General features: G+C 34.8%; 1 protein-coding gene across 7 annotated transcripts in view; it reads right to left on the bottom strand.

The window, feature by feature from the left end:
• Window positions 1-17405, bottom strand: part of LOC149225435 (uncharacterized) — a 55350-nt gene extending 37945 nt beyond the window's left edge. The window contains exons 1-5 of one of the 7 annotated variants that reach the window (XR_016247676.1): window positions 17243-17405; window positions 16597-17147; window positions 6918-6983; window positions 6645-6755; window positions 5128-5239 (exon numbers count right to left, since the gene is read on the bottom strand). Coding sequence is in view for 1 of the 7 variants with exons in the window: in XM_089377095.1 (XP_089233221.1) it covers window positions 5128-5239; window positions 6645-6758; window positions 6918-6983; window positions 16585-17122 (830 nt within the window). In the remaining 6 variants the exon portion in view is untranslated. Of the gene's footprint in view, window positions 1-5127; window positions 5240-6644; window positions 6759-6917; window positions 6984-16584 lie in introns of all 7 variants that reach the window. The other 6 variants (XR_016247673.1, XR_016247674.1, XR_016247675.1 and 3 more) reach the window with 6 other exon arrangements.
• Between the last annotated feature and the right edge of the window lie 2326 nt (window positions 17406-19731).

Below are 19731 nucleotides of genomic sequence, written 5' to 3'. Positions count from 1 at the left end.
TATGTAGTTGCAGAACAGGAGTCCACATTGTGCCTTGGGGAATGTGACTCTGAAGGAGGCCTTTTCTGAAAAGAAGTCTGATGTTGGGCACTTTCGTATCTTTGGATGCCTTACATATTCCTATGTACCCAAGGAGAACAGGACCAAGCTAGAGCCCACTACAGACAAGGGCATATTTGTGGGTTATAGCGAGACCTCAAAAGCTTATCGAATTTATATTCCTGCGCAAAGAAATTGTTTGTCAGGCAGGATGTGAAGTTCGAGGAGGAGAGAGCTTTCAAGAGGTCATGGGAGTTAGAGTATCCAGAGTCACCAGACCCTCAAGAGCAACTAAGTCAGTCACAGGGATCCAGTGGTCAAGGATCAGGAGGTACATCGATTACAGTCTCAGGTCCAACAATGAGCAGTGGCTCTCAAAGTCAAGTGGGTGGTCCTTCGGGCAGCTTGCAAGGCAGTCCGCAAAGCAGTTCACAGGGTAGTCCACTAATGGACAATTCGCACGGTACTTCAGCATCTACAGTCACAGATTCAGGCATGAGGTCAGTTGGCAGGCCTTCACGAGTTCAAGCTTCTGATGATGATGAGGATTCTTTCACTCCGATGGGAGAAGTATGCTCAAGGAAGGGGAAGCCCAAGTGGCTTCAAGTTAGCTTGCACGAGGCCACATCAGTTGCTGGGCCAAAGAGACAGGCTAAAGAGAGTACACCACCTGAGTGGTTCTGTAGTTACATGGCATTGGTAACAAGCATTGTTGACTCTGAGCCTTCTTTTTATGAGAAGGCAGTCAGCTAGCAGGTCTGAAGAGAGGCCATGATGGAGGAGTATTCTTCTATTATGAAGAACGATGTTTGGGAGGTAGTGTCAAGGCCTGAAGGTAAGTAAGTTGTTACTTCCAGATGGCTCTACAAGATAAAGCATGCTACAGATGGCAGCATCGAGAAGTTCAAGGCTCGATTTGTGGTGAGAGGGTTCTCACAGGTAGAGGGAGTTGACTATGAGGAGACCTTCGCTTCCGTAGCTCAGTATACATCTATTCGCTCCATTATATCGATTGCAGCAAAGATGGGTTTGAAGATCCACCAGATGGATGTGAAGCAAGCACATTTCAGAAGGAGTCCCATGTATGTAGATTGAAAAAAGCACTCTATGGCCTGAAGCAAACTCCTAGAGCTTGGTACTCGAAGATTGATACATACTTGCAGCAGTTGGGTTTCACAAAGAGTGAGGTTAATCCGAACCTATACTTCATTGTGGTGGGTGAGGAGCCTATCATTCTGGTGTTGTATGTTGATGACTTCATCATCACTGGTGCAGAGAGACTCATTGAGGGTTGCAAGAGAGATCTTGCTTCAGCATTTGAGATGAAGGATATCGGCTTGATGCATTATTTTCTGGGATTGGAGGTGTCGCAGGAGGAGGGGCATTTCTTCATGGGCAAGGGAAGTACATTGTGGATATTCTTAGTAGATTTCACATGGAGGACTGCAAACCCATGTCTACACCTATGATCACTAACTGGAAGAAGCTTCACACTTCTAATTCCGAGTTGATGGATCCTACTCTATACAGACAGTTGATTGGTAAATTGATGTATTTGGTCAACACTCGACAAGATATATGTTTTGCAGTTAACACTATGAGTTAGTGCATGTGTGAGCCCAGGAGAGTGCACTGAGTGGCTGCAAAACACATTCTTCGTTACTTGCAGGGGACTGTGGATTTTGGTCTGGATTTGGATTGGGTTCGGTAGTTGTGTCGTGGATCAGCCAGAAACAATAGTCAGTTGCATTGAGCTCAGCTGAGGCAGAGTATATGGCTGCTAGTTTGGCTAGTTGTGAGGCCATATGGCTTAGCAAGATGTTGTTTGGTCTATTTGGTCAGGCATTGAGACCTTTAGTAATTTACTGTGATAATCAGAGTTGCATAAAACTCACGGAGAATACAATTTTTCATGAAAGGTCAAAGCATATTGAAATCAAGTATCACTTCATTAGAGACTATGTCTAAAAGGGAGTTGTCAAGCTTGAGTACATTTCCACAAATTAGCAAGTAGCGGACATTTTCACCAAAACCTTACCAAGGGGCAAGCATGTCTACTTCAAAGACAAGATGGGAGTGGTGAGGAACACTTTCCTCGATAAGAGGGAGTTTTAAAATTTGGGTACCAAAGGACAAGTGGTTCCCCAAGGCTTTGATCTTTGGCCTAGGGAAAAGTGTCCAAATTTATTTGTACTTTTCTCCTAAAGTGACTTTATAGGTGATAAATTCAATTTAATTTAAAAGTGACTTTATAAGTGGTAAAGTTATATTCTAATTTAAAGGTGACTTTATTAAAGTCAATGAAGAATTAAAAAGTGAAAAAGTGACTATGGAAATAAAAGGGTAAATGGGTCTTTATTTAAGTGGGTGAATTAAAAAATAGAAAGTGAGAATTAAATGCACATTTATTCTCATCCCTAGATCTAAATGAATCTCAGCCATTAGATCTTAGGGTAACCCAAGAGGTCATTTAGCGAGTAAAAGGAGAAGAGAAGAGAAAAAGATCAATTCATTCTTTCATGAGCATTTGAGAGAAAGAGAGGAGAGAGCAAGGAGAAATTTTATGAGTAGTGAGGAAGTGAAAGAGAGCAACAAGAAAACATTTCAGCAAATCTGGGCAGCAGCATTTATTGGCACGCATCCCAAGGCAAAACCGTACAGCAAGAGAAAGGCACAAAAATCGAGGAAGAGGGGCAATAGCAAGGCCACGAATTTTGAGGCAAGTTTTGGGCACAATTTTCGAGGCAAACGTACTGCTGAAATCTGTATGGTTTGTACAGTGGGTTTCGGGCACCATTTTCGATGCAATCCGTACAACATTTAATGTTGTTTTATTGCTGGAAAATTTTATGTTTTGGCAATTTACTGATTGGCAAGATTTTCGAGGCAGAGTTCAAGCACAAAAATCAAGATAAGTTGTAATTTACATCTATTCGCTCCTTATGAAATGTGCTTGCTTCTAAGTTCACTACATTCTTGATGAATTAAACCAGCCTAGGTGACAAGTTTTCCAGACAACTAGAGAGGTTTTATCCACTTCTATTCTTCAATGCAGATTCATTAAGCCAAGAAAAAGTTGCACTTGCCCTCAAATTATAAGGATTACAACCATTACTAAGATTTGTTCAATGGAGTCTCTATATAATTAAGTCCCTCATGCAAATCTTTAATCTTTCATATTACCAGGCATTATTTGGATTCTTGGTTTATTTTAGCAAACCAAGTTAGTGGTGCTCTAGTGTTTATCTAATATTACATTATTCTCAACATCACACTTTTATTAAGGGAGAGGAGATTTGCCCTTACCCTAGGTCTAATAATATTGAAGTTGAATGTGGTCATTTGAGATCCCTTATTATGGCCCAAAGGATGGAAGCTTTATCACTCAACTCCAACAACCCACAGATTAGACATTCAACCCATGCAAGTCATGAAGAGGAATCAGTGACCAATCCAAAAACCCAACAGAGATTGAAGATAAAGATCCAAAGAAGTGACAAACTTGATAATGTTTTACGTATTTTCTTATTAGTTGCATTCCCAATGCAAATTTAAGATAAAGATTAGTTGGGTTAAAATTCCAAAGAACTGCCAAACTTGATGACGTTTTATGTATTTCTTACTACTTGCATTCCCAATGGAGATTGAAGATAAAGATCCCACGTGATCAGTTGGGTTGAAGTCCATAGAAGTGTCAAACTTGATGATGTTTTCCGTATTTTTTTACTACTTGCATTCTACACATTTTTGTGAAAATATTATCATGTAAGAAATCACGGAAATCTTCCCCCATTAATCAAATTTACAAGCACTATCCACCCTTCAATATGCAAGTGTCCCACTATCCCCACTATTTTCCTTTCTTTTTGACTATTTTCAATTTCTATCACATCAAAAATGGTAACAGTAGTTCCCTTTTGGATATAAGCACACTACAACACAAACACTAATTCTAGATTGTTTGTTTAAGTGTTTCAAGACTTGGGTACCCATTTACAAGTTGGGTATGTGTTCCACGTGCATTTCAAGTAAACCTCAAAGTTGAATTTTCCAAGCCCACATGAGGACCATGCCACTACAGGAAGACTCAAAAACCTAAGATAGGTTAAAAGACTACTTTATCTCTCATTAAAGTCCAAAGAAGTGTCAAACTTGATGATGTTTTCCGTATTTTTTTACTACTTGCATTCTACACATTTTTGTGAAAATATTAACATGTAAGAAATCACGGAAGTCTTCCCCCATTAATCAAATTTTCAAGCACTATCCACCCTTCAATATGCAAGTGTCCCACTATCCCCGCTATTTTCCTTTCTTTTTGACTATTTTCAATTTCTATCACATCAAAAATGGTAACAGTAGTTTCCTTTTGGATAAGGACACTACAACACAAACACTAGATTGTTTGTTTAAGTGTATCAAGACTTGGGTAGCCATTCACAAGTTGGGTATGTGTTCCACCTGCATTTCAAGTAAACCTCCAAGTTGACTTTTCCAAGCCCACATGAGGACCATGCCACTACATGAAGACTCAAAAACCTAAAATAGGTTAAAGACGACTTTATCTCTCATTCATTTCTAATCCTACTTATTAAATTCTAAAAATTCCATTTATGTGTAACATTCTTATTTTCTTGCAAGATATTGTGTTTACTTAAAAGACCATATATATCTATATTTATATTTTATTGTATACCACATTCACTCAACATACCCCCTCAAGTGATCAACATTTCCATGATGTTACCATTTTCAAAAAATCATACCCATTTCCAAGTTTCATCCCCGCAGTTTCTGTTGCATTTTGACAGACAAATATCACTGCTATTTGTTTTTCTAGACCCAACTATGTTCATTTATGTATCACCTTTGATTGGGACAGGTGATGTTTTAGTCTGTTGGTCTTAGTAGAACTGTGCCACCAGCTGTTTAGGCTCATCCTAACTTCTAGCTCTTGGATAGCATCTAAGGATTGTATTTATACTTCTTCTGAAGTGAAAGTACAATTCTTTTTGGAAAAAGCAAAAAGATAAGAATCATTTTTATAAAGCCAAAAAAAGTTTACAAAGATGAAAATAAAATTCTCACCAACTTTCTCGGTTCTTTTCCTTTGCTTCTTTTTCATATTTTTGAATTGTACGCTCATCCACCATTTTAGACAGATATAATATTTGCCCACCAGTTGTTGATTTACCAGCATCTGTCAAGAAAAATTGCAACTTAAGCCATGTTAACATCTTTCTTAAACAAAAATGAATGAAGTACTTCAGACATCTAGGATTCTATATATATATATATATAAACAAGGAGAATTAGACATTTTACTAACCATGCAATCCAAAATAGACATTTCTTAATTATTATTATTATTATTATTATCCAATTTGAAGGTCACAGCCAAGCCAGACACCAAATTGGTGTATGAGACCCCCTTGTTTGTGGGACAAGGGACCCACCTCCGCGCAGCAATTTGGCTGCTAAGTCTATGAAAACATGAAAGCACTTCCCAGAGGATGCATATTGTTAAAGACGAAACAAATGATGGAAAGCATAAATGTTTCATGGATCTAAAAGCATAAAAACACATATAATTACCTTTATGATTGTAATCAAGGATATGCTACTATCTTGAAAGGAACAAAACACAACAAGACGTTATAAAACTAAAAATATTCTAACAAGTAAAACAAAACAAAATTATGTCATAAAACTAAAAATATTCTCGAAATAGAACATTGTTTTATGCTTGCATTGCGCTTTTTATTTCCACATTATACAGAACCTGACATACACAAACCTTGTCTCTCTATTAAAAGCAAAGAATACCAAATTTATATCAGATATTTTGGCACTTTGATGAACCACCACACCAAAAACTAGAGAACATTAACACTCGTTTGCGGATATTCTCAAAGAATGATTTTTCATATCTATAATCAATTAACCCTCTACAACTTTGAGCACATCTAAAGAGTCTCTGAACATGCACTTAATAAACTCCAACATCGATTAGTTAGAACATACAACTCCAAACTCAATTGCCAACTAAACCCATATAAGTTAAGATCTTATTTTTACTAAATAAGATCTGCATTCCAAGATCAAGGAGTAGAAAACAACGCTGAATCACAGATACATGCAAGTACTTCTGAGAACCAAAACTCCTGTGTAAGAGGTGGCCTCACAAGGAAAGCTCACCGTCCCCAATGCAATTCCCCAAGAATGAGAAAGGGGGGGGGGCACCTTTCCTCCCCCAAGCCAACAGTAAATGATTATATCCAAATTGCATTCAACTATCTAGAAATTAACACCAAAAATAAATTCTAGGCCCAACAAATAATATAAATTTTGTCTAATATAGGCCAATTTACGACTAGGGCAAATGAAAATTTGTACTAAAATCAAAAATTTGTACTAAAATCAAACACTTAAATTGCTTCTCTTATATTTTCATTGTGCATCTAGATCCGTGGGCATATTGGAGAAAATTAAAAATGAACTTGCCTTGATGGAAATGCAACTGCATTAGAGAAGATCAAAAAGCATGAATTTAGAAAACAATCCTAAAAATGTCATCAGAGGCAATAAATGAAAATTATACCCACCAACATGACCAATAAAGACAACATTCATGTGTGGCTTCTCTTCAATCTCCTCTTCCAATTGTTGAGAATCCTCAAAATGTGCTTGAGCCATTTCTTCATGCTTAATGTCAACTTCTGAAAATGAAGCCTTCAGTTAAACACTTCAAGCAAGACTTGAAAGCTAAGGAACCAAAACAAACTTAATATAAAGGACATCATTTGTTCACTACAAACCACTGACAGTTAAAAAAGAAGATCAACATATCAAACCGTGATTCCCAAATCATACAATACCTTTATTCTGTTCTGTGTCCTTTAATTTCAACGATTTCAAATTAGATACTACCTGCTCCTCGTACCCTGAAAAATTAATAAAACCAGAAATAAAGTTAATGCTAATAACAAAAATAAGAAAGTTTGTCACAGTGTTCTATTGATTGCATCAAAATTTATTTGCATGTGTATTCCTCTCTAATTCTCAGCATTGCAAAAATCAAACTCAAATCAAATGTAAAATCCATTTGATATGGAAAACACTGAAATTTACACTTGCAAAGAATTTTAGATTTTTCAGACACTTGCAAACAAAAAGGAAAAAAGTATGAAACAATTTGGTATACAAATCATACAACACAAATGTCCTTGCAGAAATATAGAGCTTTACCAACATACACATTACAAATTGCCTGAAACTCTGAAAATACTAACTAAATAAATGACTATGAGAAATGTACCACCTGATGCTCAAAGAGTCAATTCTGCCCACAAATGAAGAGTGTGGGTCTAAGTGCAGAAGTTCATCACTGGAGATCCAGATCAGCCAAGGAGATCAAGAACAGATCTAGGGCCTGATCCGCTGGATCAGAGGTATGTTGTATCTGTAATTTTCTCAGTTGGCCATTATCCCAAGACAGGAGCCCAAGTAGGTTCTGAGAAATTAATGAAGAACGGTTGAGTGGGCAGAATCCGTTTGTGTCACTTGTGATTGAGATTGGTGTAATTTTGCTTCCTCTAATTGTGTTAGGGACTTAGTGGTGCATTTATTCAATGGATCTGCAATCTACTGGGTTAATAAATTGTCAGGCATTTAGATAGTTCTGTGACAGCGGGTGAGGCACGCCAGTCCATGTCCACTAGGGATGCCATCCATGAATATAGGAAAGCACCCCTTGGCTCTCCCCACAAGGTTTTCCTTGGACTTAAAAAATAGACCTATCCAATGAGAGAAATGATTATGGTATTGATTCTGATATTAGAAAACAAAGGCTTTTCATTTAGAGCAGTTACAATTGGATCACCTGGCAATATCTTGTTTACCAGAAGCTAAAGACTGGATCAGAAGAACCCTCTTCTACAGACATAGCCAAAGTTTGGTGAATTTTGGAGAAAAGGCTTCACACATTTAACAGAATTGAAAATCTGAAGTTGGACAACAAAATGGATACTCTGACATCATCAGAGTCTGTAATCGTTAAATAAGATTCATCATTTGTATTGAAGTTACAAAGCACCATGGAGTATTGAGACAACTAAGCTTCTGTCAGGCTAATGTGTATATCGCTTTGATTCTGATTTTAGTTTAATTTTCAGACAGTATCTATAACTTTATTATGTCGGTGTGTGCTACAAAGCATTCCAGTACTTCAAGTAGATCTAATGATGCTGAAGTTTGGGCAGCTCTTTCACATGATATGGGTTGGCATGTCAACCAAACTACCATGAGATGTAAAGAATTGGATTCCCATCCTTCATGAAAAGATTTTTGGCATGTCTCCCGCCTCAAATTATTATTTAGCTTCATAAAATTATCGGAGACGGTAAACTATGCAAAGACATATGGCATTAAAAAAGACGGTTTTACTTTCAATCTGCACCAAAAATGCTAGCAATTAATGGTAATGTTTTAGCATTTCCTTTATCTTTCTTTTTTAAGGAAAATGTTCAAACATTACGATTAATTGTTTCAGGATGTCTAAGAGTGATTCGAACCTCATCGGATTTTGTCTGGAGAACGTAGAATTTCCTATCCCATTTAAAATTCAACAGTTTTCAGGATTTCAGGATTGGTAGGATTGCAACATTTTCATTATATTTTATCGTGTGTAAGGGCAAGTGATTGGCATTTAATCAAGAGCATCAAGCTCTTTCTGTACCTTGATGTTAGTGATATTAATTTTTGGACTCCTTTGTCGGGGCCTTGGCAAAAATATACCCTTCACTCAAGTCAAAACCATTGATAAAGCATGTTAAGTTTTTTCTACGATATTTTAGAGCCTGGATTAGATAGTTTCATTAAAACTGGGTGGTGTTGACTGATCTCCCTAGAGGATTGCAGTAGAGGCAAAGGATGATACTAATGATGAGGATCCCAATAAGGGATGGTGGAAAATTGCTTGACATTTATGATTGGCATTTATATGTTCTTGCTCATTCATTTATGATGCTTTCTTTCTAAGTTTCATATGATGTGCTATTTATAAAATATCACATTGTATGTGTGTGAGTATGTATCTTGTTTCCCCATTTTGAAAATGAGTACCTATTTCCTGATGTCTTGCAACTTAGATGCTGCTAAATGGATATTGGATAACGCTTATAACAAGAAAATATAGCACCAAACTGGGCATCAAACTCATTCAAGGATCAGTTCTATACCACAGCAGTCAGTCCAATATTAAAACCAGCCACTTCAGCATGGAGCCAGTCTGAATTGGCTGATTGCATACCAAACCAATCTAGGAAGAACCACCTACATTACCTGATTTTTGGGACTTTTACACTCATTTTGAAGAGAATAAGCAGGGGCTTAAGAAAGAGCAAATGAGAAATGTAATGTCTTCCATCAAGATAAGGAGGGAAATTAAGTGATTTTATTGTTACTAGTGTATTTATAGTGGAGTGGAGATTGATTCACTGATACCATGGGAATCAGTGGAAAATGCCCGGCAGAAGAAGAAAAAGGGCTTTGCCCTCGACCCACCTTATAGGCACAGGGAGCTATCGCCCACTTGATCCCCACAAAAGCCCGCGAACGTTAAATACCCCCCAAATATCATCTTGAAACAATAACAATCAAATGGGCAGGATAAAATCATAATTTGCTTTGGTTATAACTATTAGCATGTAGACTCAAAGAGTCGAGAAAATAATTCAAAAATGTTGTTATAACTATTAGCAGGTTGTTATAAATATTGTTTGTTTCTTTTGTTCCTAGTTGGCACCTAAACAAGTTCTACAAAAGGTTCTTGACATTCTTTCTACCATGCAGCTTAGTAGAAATGCTACAAAGGCACCATCCAAACTTGTTATAACTTATAATGGTCAGAAATTATTGGAAATGAACGTGTTGCCAATGGGATCAACCATATTCATTGTTTGAGTAAATCAATTTGAAGGTCAATCTTGCCTGCAAATTCAAAGCATAATCCATTTTGGTTGTCATTGCCATTGAAAAGCCCTACAAAATCTTGTAATTGGGAACCTCTGGCATGGCACACAATTGAGTTATTTTGAGAATCTAGTAATTCTATTCCATGAGTTGATAACTAATTCTATGATATGTTAGTTTGAGAGTTTTGAGTCTTGACTTTTGAGTAAAATATTGCTAGGGTAGCCATTAATATGGCTCAATGGAATGTTATATGAAATCCTTTACCATCAAGGAAGTTTACTTAATTGGTTGTAATTGAATCAAGAAAACCATGTTTTCATTGTTATAGTGCCTTTATATACAAGAAGCTGTGTTGGTCACCTGGTTCATGTTTGTGTTCAAATCTAAATGCAGTGAAATTCAAAACACTTCATTGAAGCAAAAAAACCATTATATTTTTTCCACTGAACGGTCTAGCTGAAAATCTCCACATTAAGCATAATTCCATAATGACCATGGTTTTCTTCAAAGCAAAATTTCGTTTCAGGAAATTTGTTCATCTACCCAAAACTTAAAAGAACAAAATTAACACGACAAGATTGAAATTATAGCATTTATATTCATCTCATTCCAGAATGGATAAACAAAAATAAGGAATTCTGGATGCAGTTTAAACAAAAAATAAGGAATTCTGAATGCAGTTGTCAAACACGAGAGCCGGGCCACATCTGCATAAGCAATAGATCACAAATATATACAAGTGTAGTTGTGCTACTTAATTTGCGCATGAGGTGGGATATTTAAAAGTAGTGGCGGGTTGACTGGAAACTTGGCATTTGACCATGTGCCAAGGACATAGTCACTGCATATCGTTGTTACAACAAAGACAAGACACTGGAGGATTAAAAAACTAGCATTATAAAACCACCATCCCAAATGCTCTTCACAGGATCATCCTTCGATTTACGTCTTTAACATACAGTCTCTAAGCATGTACACACTGGAATTGAAGGATCCGTTGGCTTTTGCAGGCATGTAGGAAAACAAAAAAGATGGTTTTCCTTTTCAAATCTACACGTTGAGCCTATTACAGGCTATATACAACAACAACCTCCTTAGTCATGGCTGAATTTCATTAATTATTCAGCAAATTTTAAGAGAGATTTTGAGAATCACTAATATTCAAATTTCAAGGCTCAGATTAGTCAAACCAATGATATAGGTTGGTCATCAATTGAGAATATAAATAAAAATAAAAATAGTTAAGAATAGTTATTATTATGATTCTTAATAATAATTCCATTATTATTATTAAGTATTTATAATAATTAATTATAGATTAGTTGCAATAATAATAAGAATAATTCATTTATAACAATTATTATTATTATTAGTATCAATTAATATTTTAACAACAATTAATTATTATAAATCATTTAGTTTACTAACCAATCAATTTAGAATGAACATATTATAAGAATAATTAGTCATTATAATATCTATTTATTAATTAATTAATCAATTAATTTATAATAAAATAATTTCAATTTATCCTATATTAAAATAAAAATAAAAAATAATTACATGTCAATATTAATTATAATATCTATTAACTATTTAATTAATTAAATCTAATAAAATTAGTGATAATGATGAAATAAATTCAATTTATATTTTATTAATAATAAAATAAAAATTAATTATCATAATTATTAATTAATTAATTAGAATTAAGATATAATAATAACTTTTAAAAAAATAATAGAATCCAATTAACTAATTAAACTAATTAATCATTACAAAATTAGTCACATTACAATAACATTATACATAATCTATAATAATAAAAATAAAAATTAGTCATTAAAAGATCTTTTAATAAAAATAAAATAATAAAATACAATTTATTATAAAGATTATAATAAAACTTTAAAACATGTTTAATAATTATTATAAATAAAATTAAAAGTTAAAAATAAAAATAAATTTAAAAAATTTAACCCGACCTCATCTCCTTGAAATCAAAATATCTTAACACTATTTATCCTCTCACTAAGCTCTTCTTCTATCATCATTCAGTAATTGTCCTGATGATGGATCCCTGTTGGGATTTGAAACGTTGACAAGTATGATTATTATTGTGGATACTCTGAGATTCAACTTAAAAGAAATGAACCACAGATGCCTGAAACCCAAAATTGCAAGCTAGTCAATAGCAATCCATTGCACTTCTAGAATGTCATAAATTGTCATTGTTACGATTACAGATGGAGTTATCAATTGCTCCAGTCAAACTACTTTTGAAATACCATAGCAAATGGTAACAGTCTGTTGTGCTGACATTTTTGTCATTTGAGCAAAATTGTTCCCTACTAGACAAAGCATTGTGACCATAATTGTGGCTAAGGAAAATAAACATGTCATGTTGAAGGGATAGATTTGCAATTTATGTCATCAAAGTGCACAACAAAAAAGCATGATTAGTGGAATTTATGATTGACCTCCAAGGATGGAAATGATATAAAGAGGAGGGTGATACAGGACTTGCATGCAATTACATCATACAATTTGCAGAAACTTTTCAGAAAAGTATATATTTTTTGTCAACCAGGTTCATCCTGGCCGGGGTTAGGAGGAATGATTGTTATCCTCCACACCCAAGTTCAGCCCCCACAAGAGAAATGTTGAGATCATATCAAGTTTATTGTTGTAAAGACTTCAAGCCTTGTTGTTGAACCAACCTCGAGCCCTGCCCCCAACTCCCAGAAACGTCATTCAGCGTTTCAAATACAGAAACATGTTCGAAACAGCTTGGAAACAGCATGGAAACATTTCCGCCACATTTCAATTTTTTGGAAACGGCTAGCCTGAGATCAGAAACATTTCAAAGGAGTTTCAAGAAAATTTGATAAGTTTCCAAAAAAAATGAATATGTTTCCAGAAAATTTTGATACATTTCCAGAAAATATGGATATGTTTCCAGAAAATATGGATACGTTTCCAGGTTTCCAGTTTTCCAAGTTTCCAATGTTCTAGGCACTTTATTGCTAGAATATATTCCAGGTTTGTTTGTCCAGAGCATGTAAATGCAGCTGAATTATTTGCAGACCTTATATCCACTGACTACAGCTCATCTGAAAGTGAACATTTATCTTGAAAAAGGATTCATGACATGATAGAGGTATTTGCCAATAAGTTTTCAACAATGCCACATCTAAAGAATGGAAACCTGGAATTTGGAATGGAAACTCATAAGGTATCCATGAAATCAAGAAGGAAAGTTGTCACCCACAAAGTTGGCTGGTGGAAGCAGTTTCTTTGCATTAGGTTAAATTTATTAGCATTTCTTTACTAGTATCATACTTCGCAATACTTAATTGCTTAAATTGTGGCATCTTGATTCTTAGTCATATGTTCTTAGGTTGTGAATAAATAAATCCAGCATCTCCTGTTGTAGCTACTAGAATACAATCCAATTTATAATGTGTAGACGTTGTTATTTACAATGATTAAATTTACATTATATTCGGTGATACGAAACAATATTTCTATGTCATGACTTCTTTAGAAAATAGACCAAGATAGTGTGCAACATATTATTTATAAAGTCAAATTCAGTATGTTGCCTCTGTGTTAGTGCTGTCAAATTCATTAGAAAAATATACAATTTCATGAAGTATGATATGACTCTAAAAACAATCTCATATTCCTTTAAACTGTGAATGGGCATTGACATTTTAATCAAAGGTGCCAACTTGAATGTTATAAATTATAATAATCATTGATGATGATGATGACAATATTTATACTGTATTGATGATGATGATTTGTTTATGTTGAATTCATGATGATGGTTATGTATTTTTTAATATAGAATCTAGATTCTAAAGACTAAAAGATGAATGATAATATGATATATATATATATATATATGCAACTTCGGTATCTTACCCTTGCCCAAGGGTGCGGTGCTTGGTTACATGGAGATGTTCTAAATAATGAACACCACTAATTTATAAATGCCAAAAGTGCAACAGTTGAGGTTAGATAATAATTGCAGAAGCACTACGTATATAATTTCATTAGAAAAATATATAATTTCATGATGTATGATGTGACCTTAAAAACAATCTCATATTCCTTTAAACTGTGAGTGGGTATTGACATTTTAATCAAAAGTGTCAACTTCAATGTTATAATAAACATTGATGATGATGATGACAATATTTATACTGAATTGATGATGAGGATTTGTTTATGTTGAATTCATGATGATGATTATGTATTTTTAAATATAGAATCTAGATTCTAAAGACTAAAAGATCAATGATAATATGAATTTTTTATTTTATCATATATATATATATATATACATGAATGGTAAATGAATTTTTTAGGCATATAATTTCATTAAGAAATATATATAATTTCATGAAGTATGATGTGACTCTAAAAACAATCTCATATTCCTTTAAACTGTGAGTGGGTATTGACATGTTAATCAAAGGTGCCAACTTGAATGTTATAATAATCATTGATGATGATAACGACAATGTTTATACTGAATTGATGATGATGATCTGTTTATGTTGAATTCATGATGATGATTATGTATTTTTAAATATAGAATCTAGATTCTAAAGACTAAAAGATGAATGATAATATGAATTTTTATTTTATCACACATATATATACATGCCATTTCCTTGTCGTATTGTATCTAGATTTTTTGAAAATTTGCCATATCTGTTTAAAACCCCGTATCCATATCCATTTCAATGCAACTTCGGTATCTTACCCTTGCCCAAGGGTGGGGTGCTTGGCTACATGGAGATGTTCTAAATAATGAACACCACTAAATTATAAATGCCAAAAGTGCAACAGTTGAGGTTAGATAATAATTGCACAAGCACTAGGTATACCGTATTAAATACTTTGAGCAGGGTCTTGCTTACAACTTAAATGGTTATCTGATGGCTAATGTTTTTAACTTTCTAAGTAATAAAGGTCCAAACTGAGGTCTTGATTACAATTTGGAAGGCCAAACAATGATCACTTGCAGACATATTAAGTAGTCAAGAACAGGTCCAGGGTCTTGACAATGGTTTAGGCAGTTGTTTTTGGTTCAATGCATCTAGTGAGCATCCAACTATGGGCACCCCAGGTAAACGATTCCTCATTGCCCCTAGATATAACAATGAATCCTAAGGATCTTGACTTCTCCATATTATATAACATATAACTGTCTTTGTTGTACACTCATCTTTAATTTAGTTAGAAATGAATAAGAATAGTATCTTATGTGTAAGTGAATATTTTGATAGATTTAAATGAAGCTGACTTCATGTGTATGTGGGACTGTTACATACATTTTATTGGCATAAATAAAAATTAGATTACTTAAACAAGTTTTTTATGTCTTATGAATTGTTAAAATCAAAATGATGAGTAGCCCAACAGTTAAGGATGGCCAAATTGTTCATCTTGGAGGCATCCAATGGTAAATCATATTCAATACTTAGCCCGAATGTTAATTATGACATCTACCGACAGACATACATACATACATACACACTTATATGTAAGTCATGAATTTAAGTACAATCAGTTTGTATAAGTGTTTTATGAAGAAAATTTTATTATTATCTTCTGAAAAGACAATTGATTCTAACCTGAATAATGTAAAATGCAACTGTGGACACCAGCTAGGTAAATATTGTCGACTGTAAATACTAAAAAGTAACGGTCATTGGCTTGAACACTTATAATAAAGTCTAAGGTGAATGATGGCCATCAGCAAGTGTGTATCCTCCCAACTAAACCCAGTACTCATTAACTGAGGTGTTAACACTTAACCATGAACTCAGTGTTACATCTAGTCTTAATATAGTTAACTAAGCCAACATATAAGAAAACAAATGACATGTTGTTGCCTCTTCTGAGTTATATAAAAAACTTCTCACCCCCTTAAAAAAAGAATCATCTGTAACTTGTGCATGAGAAGGATATTGGCAGTGGGTAAATGAGAAAAGGGTCTCCTGGTCGGGTTTCTGGCAACATTTATCGAGATCACAGTCGAAATCAATTCGATAGAAATAATCTTAAAGATGAAGACAATCATATGATAAGAATTTGGGTGCTGCATTTTTCATTAAAGTTTCTTGGAATACGTAGGTCCCTTAAGAATGTCAGAGAGACGTCAAATGAGAAAAAAAAAAAAAAATTAAACAAAGAAAAACAATGATAGAATTCACAATTCTGTGCAAAGTCGGAAAAGAAAAAGGGAACAAATTCTTTCAGCTAAAAACGACTCGATCATAAAAGAACATATAAAAACAAGGTCACTGATAAAACAACACATGCTTTCATTCTGAAAATGTTTTCAACAAATACCAAAGAAAACATAACCTAATCAAAATCAAGCAATGTCTAAATACCCAGGAGAACTGCGAAAAATCAGTATGCTTTAGATTTTAGAAGGAAGAAAAGCATTGCGTATTTACTTCCTGTAATTTTTTATTTCTGCAATATAATTCATTTTTAAATTTAAAAACAACAACAAATAACATATAACCCTGAATTTCCTAATACCTCTCAACGCACCATTACTCTCGCCGTTGGCGGCAGCCGCTTCTTTTGCTTCGACTTGGGCAGATCCACCATCCACTTCCATCTCAACATCCTTATCGGTTAAGTCCGGCCTCGTTTCATCCCGCTCCCGCTCAGAATGCTGCAGGGTTTCAATTTTAGAGGCAACGTCATTTCTAGCCGCCACTTGATGGTCGACCGCAGGAGGATATGAGGGTTGGACGTACGGTGAAACGGCCCCCGGTGCGTTCTGTGGGGGCAACCCTGCAGAGGGGTTTGTAGGGCTGATAGGTTGTACGGGGCTTGTAGGGCTTACAAATTGAGGATTGGTGGAGTTCACAGGATTGGTCGGAAAAAAGGCCTGCGTTGTACTAGATTGTGCCGGAAAATAGGCGTTCGGAACCGGTGAAAAAGCAGGGGCTTTGACATTAAATGTAAACGACGGGGCATTTGCGTTCAATTTTGAGTGCATCGATGATGCGGCAGCTGAAGAATGCGAAGGCTGAGAATCCATCTCCTCCCACGAGTCTGGTTCAGCCATTCTGCGGTTTGTTTTTTAGGATCGGCTGTAGTCGAATTGAATCTTCGTCAAATTGAGTCAAAAGAATACCAAAAAAGAGAGCGCAAAACACAGATGATATGCAAGAGAGAAAAACCTTACAGTTCCGTCAGTTCACCAACAACCTACAAAATGAACGTCCCGGTCGGCCTAGTGATTCTGTGCTTCTTTCCTGAGTTATCGTCACTCTTTGCGACCTTAAAGCGGATCTGAAAATCTTGTAAATTGCGGATGCCAAAAATTGTACATTGATTAGTAAAGGGCACAGTTTGCGAATATGTGAAGATGATAAATATAAATAAATAAAGCTACTAATGAGTTATTAAGATTTTCCTTGTTTAGGTGTTTGTGTGGCGGTGTTCCATTCTCGGTCTCTCCACTTCAAGCTTCCTTTCCCTTGTTGGACAAGGAAGCGGCGGATCTTCCTATTAGAGAAGGAAAGAAAATGAAGATTTGCCGTGTGTCTTTTAATTAAAATAAATGTTTAGATATGATTGTTGGATTGTAAAATCATGGAGTGAAATGAAAATATTAATGATTGTTGGATTGTAAAATCATGGAGTGAAATGAAAATATTTTTCTAAATATAAGTGTTTTTATTCATATAATTTCAATATTTATTGAGTTATGAAATTATAGTTTTTTTTTTTTTTTTTTTTTTTTATAATGATTGTTGGATTGTAAAATCATGGAGTGAAGTGAAAATACTTTCCTAAATATAAGTGTTTTTATTCCTATAATTTCAATATTTATTGAGTTATGAAATTATAGTTTTTAAATGATATAAATGTATTTTTTGGATTATGAAAATATATTTTTTTATTTTTTTCATTATTAAATTTATTTTATATCTTGTTTATTGGGTCTTTGTATTAAACCATGTTTAATGTTTTTTTAAGATAATGTTTTAAGCATGTGTATATGGGGTTTTTTAGTCGATGGGTTATGGTCTTTAGGTGTTTTGGGTGGGAAAATAATAAATTGTGTAGTGAAAAAGTTTCTTGAAGCTAATTAATCATCAATTAGACTTAATGTTAACTTCACATAAAATTGGACTTATAGATGTGACAAATATTTATCCCATCTACTTACAACTAGGTTAAAATATTGCTACAATTATGACTTGGGATGCAATGATCTTTCTTTCGATTTCCTTGAATGGTAGTTCCATTAGGAAGGGAAAGTAAAGTCACAAATCCAATAGTTTAAATCTTAAAGGGATTCAATCTTGCAAACTTTAGTGAGTGATATAGCGCACTTGGTTATATTTAGAGATCCAACAATGTCTAAAGAGGGTGTAGGCTAATTTTAAATCATGAATATAAAAAGGAAAAGGGACAAGGGGGATACAATCCATTCGGGATGCAAGATTTGGGGATTCTTCTCTAATTTTCTTGTAGAAAAGTTGAGTTAGCTAGTAGCTTTTGATAGTTAAACTAATTTGTGGATACTCAAAAAAAGCATAGCCAAATACTCAACTAAATATTTGTACCTATATTTAACTAAATATAAAATGTAACACCCTCCTCCCACATTTTCCCAAGTTAATCGGTCCATCGGGGTAAACATGTGACGAGATGCTACTATGATGTGACTCAACTCCCCATGTACAGTTAAGGAAGTGGAACTGATAAAACCAAACCAATATGACCTTCCACACATGCTATAGAACCTTCAAGAGCCAACCAACCCTTCCAAGTGATCAACCCCTTAGGCAACTTAACATTTCATTAATCTGGAATCCCAACTGCTCCCATGACAAGCCATGCACGTGAGTTAGGCCTTCCAGTCGCTCCCACAGCATAGGCATGCCAGATATTGTGGACATTTTTAGCTAGTTCTGAGCCAACGACCCCAAATTATGTGCCACTTTTTCAGGGTCAGGTATCAGGCCACTACCTAGAACTTCATGAGACTTTCAGAAATGATATATGATATTGGAGCAAAGGTACTAGTGCAAACACTTTATCAATGACTTGACTGGACCCATACTAGCCATGACAGGGATTTCGTCAACACATGTCACAAATATGCAATCTACAGGTCATAACATCGTATCTAAGCATAGGGGTCTCATATTTATCTGAGATTGGTAAAGAAGCATTGTTGACATATCACAATAGTTGCATTACCATCTATTAGGTCATGTATACATTGTACATTCATTTGCAAATCAAAACATGATGATATCCATACATCAAGTCTGTCATAAACATACTCATAACTAGCATATAACCAAGAGAAATAACAAGGATATAATAGCCATAAAATCCACATATAACTCAGTACATTTACACATGAAATACCAAGGAGAAAAAGCTCTTATTAATGAATGCAAAAGCCAACCAAGTATGAGACTTCCACGAACCACCCGACCGTAGATTGGCTGAACCAAATCTTTCTTTCAGTCAATCACCCTCGTGCCATATTCCAAGCATGAATGTGGGACTCAAAACCAAACCAAAACAAACCAAGTTTCCACAGGTTTTACCACAATTCCCACAGGATCACTAGGCCCTAAACAAGCATGGATGCCACTAGATTTCTCCACCTACATCGTGAGGAATTTGCATGTCTCCTAGTCTCTAGGC

This window comes from Pinus tabuliformis, chromosome J (genome assembly GCF_031772625.1).
Source record: "Pinus tabuliformis cultivar Carrire ecotype Pingquan chromosome J, CPIR1, whole genome shotgun sequence".
NCBI lineage: Eukaryota > Viridiplantae > Streptophyta > Pinopsida > Pinales > Pinaceae > Pinus > Pinus tabuliformis.
The sequence above is the reverse complement of the archived record's forward strand: the minus strand, read 5'-3'. Positions and strand labels throughout refer to the sequence as shown.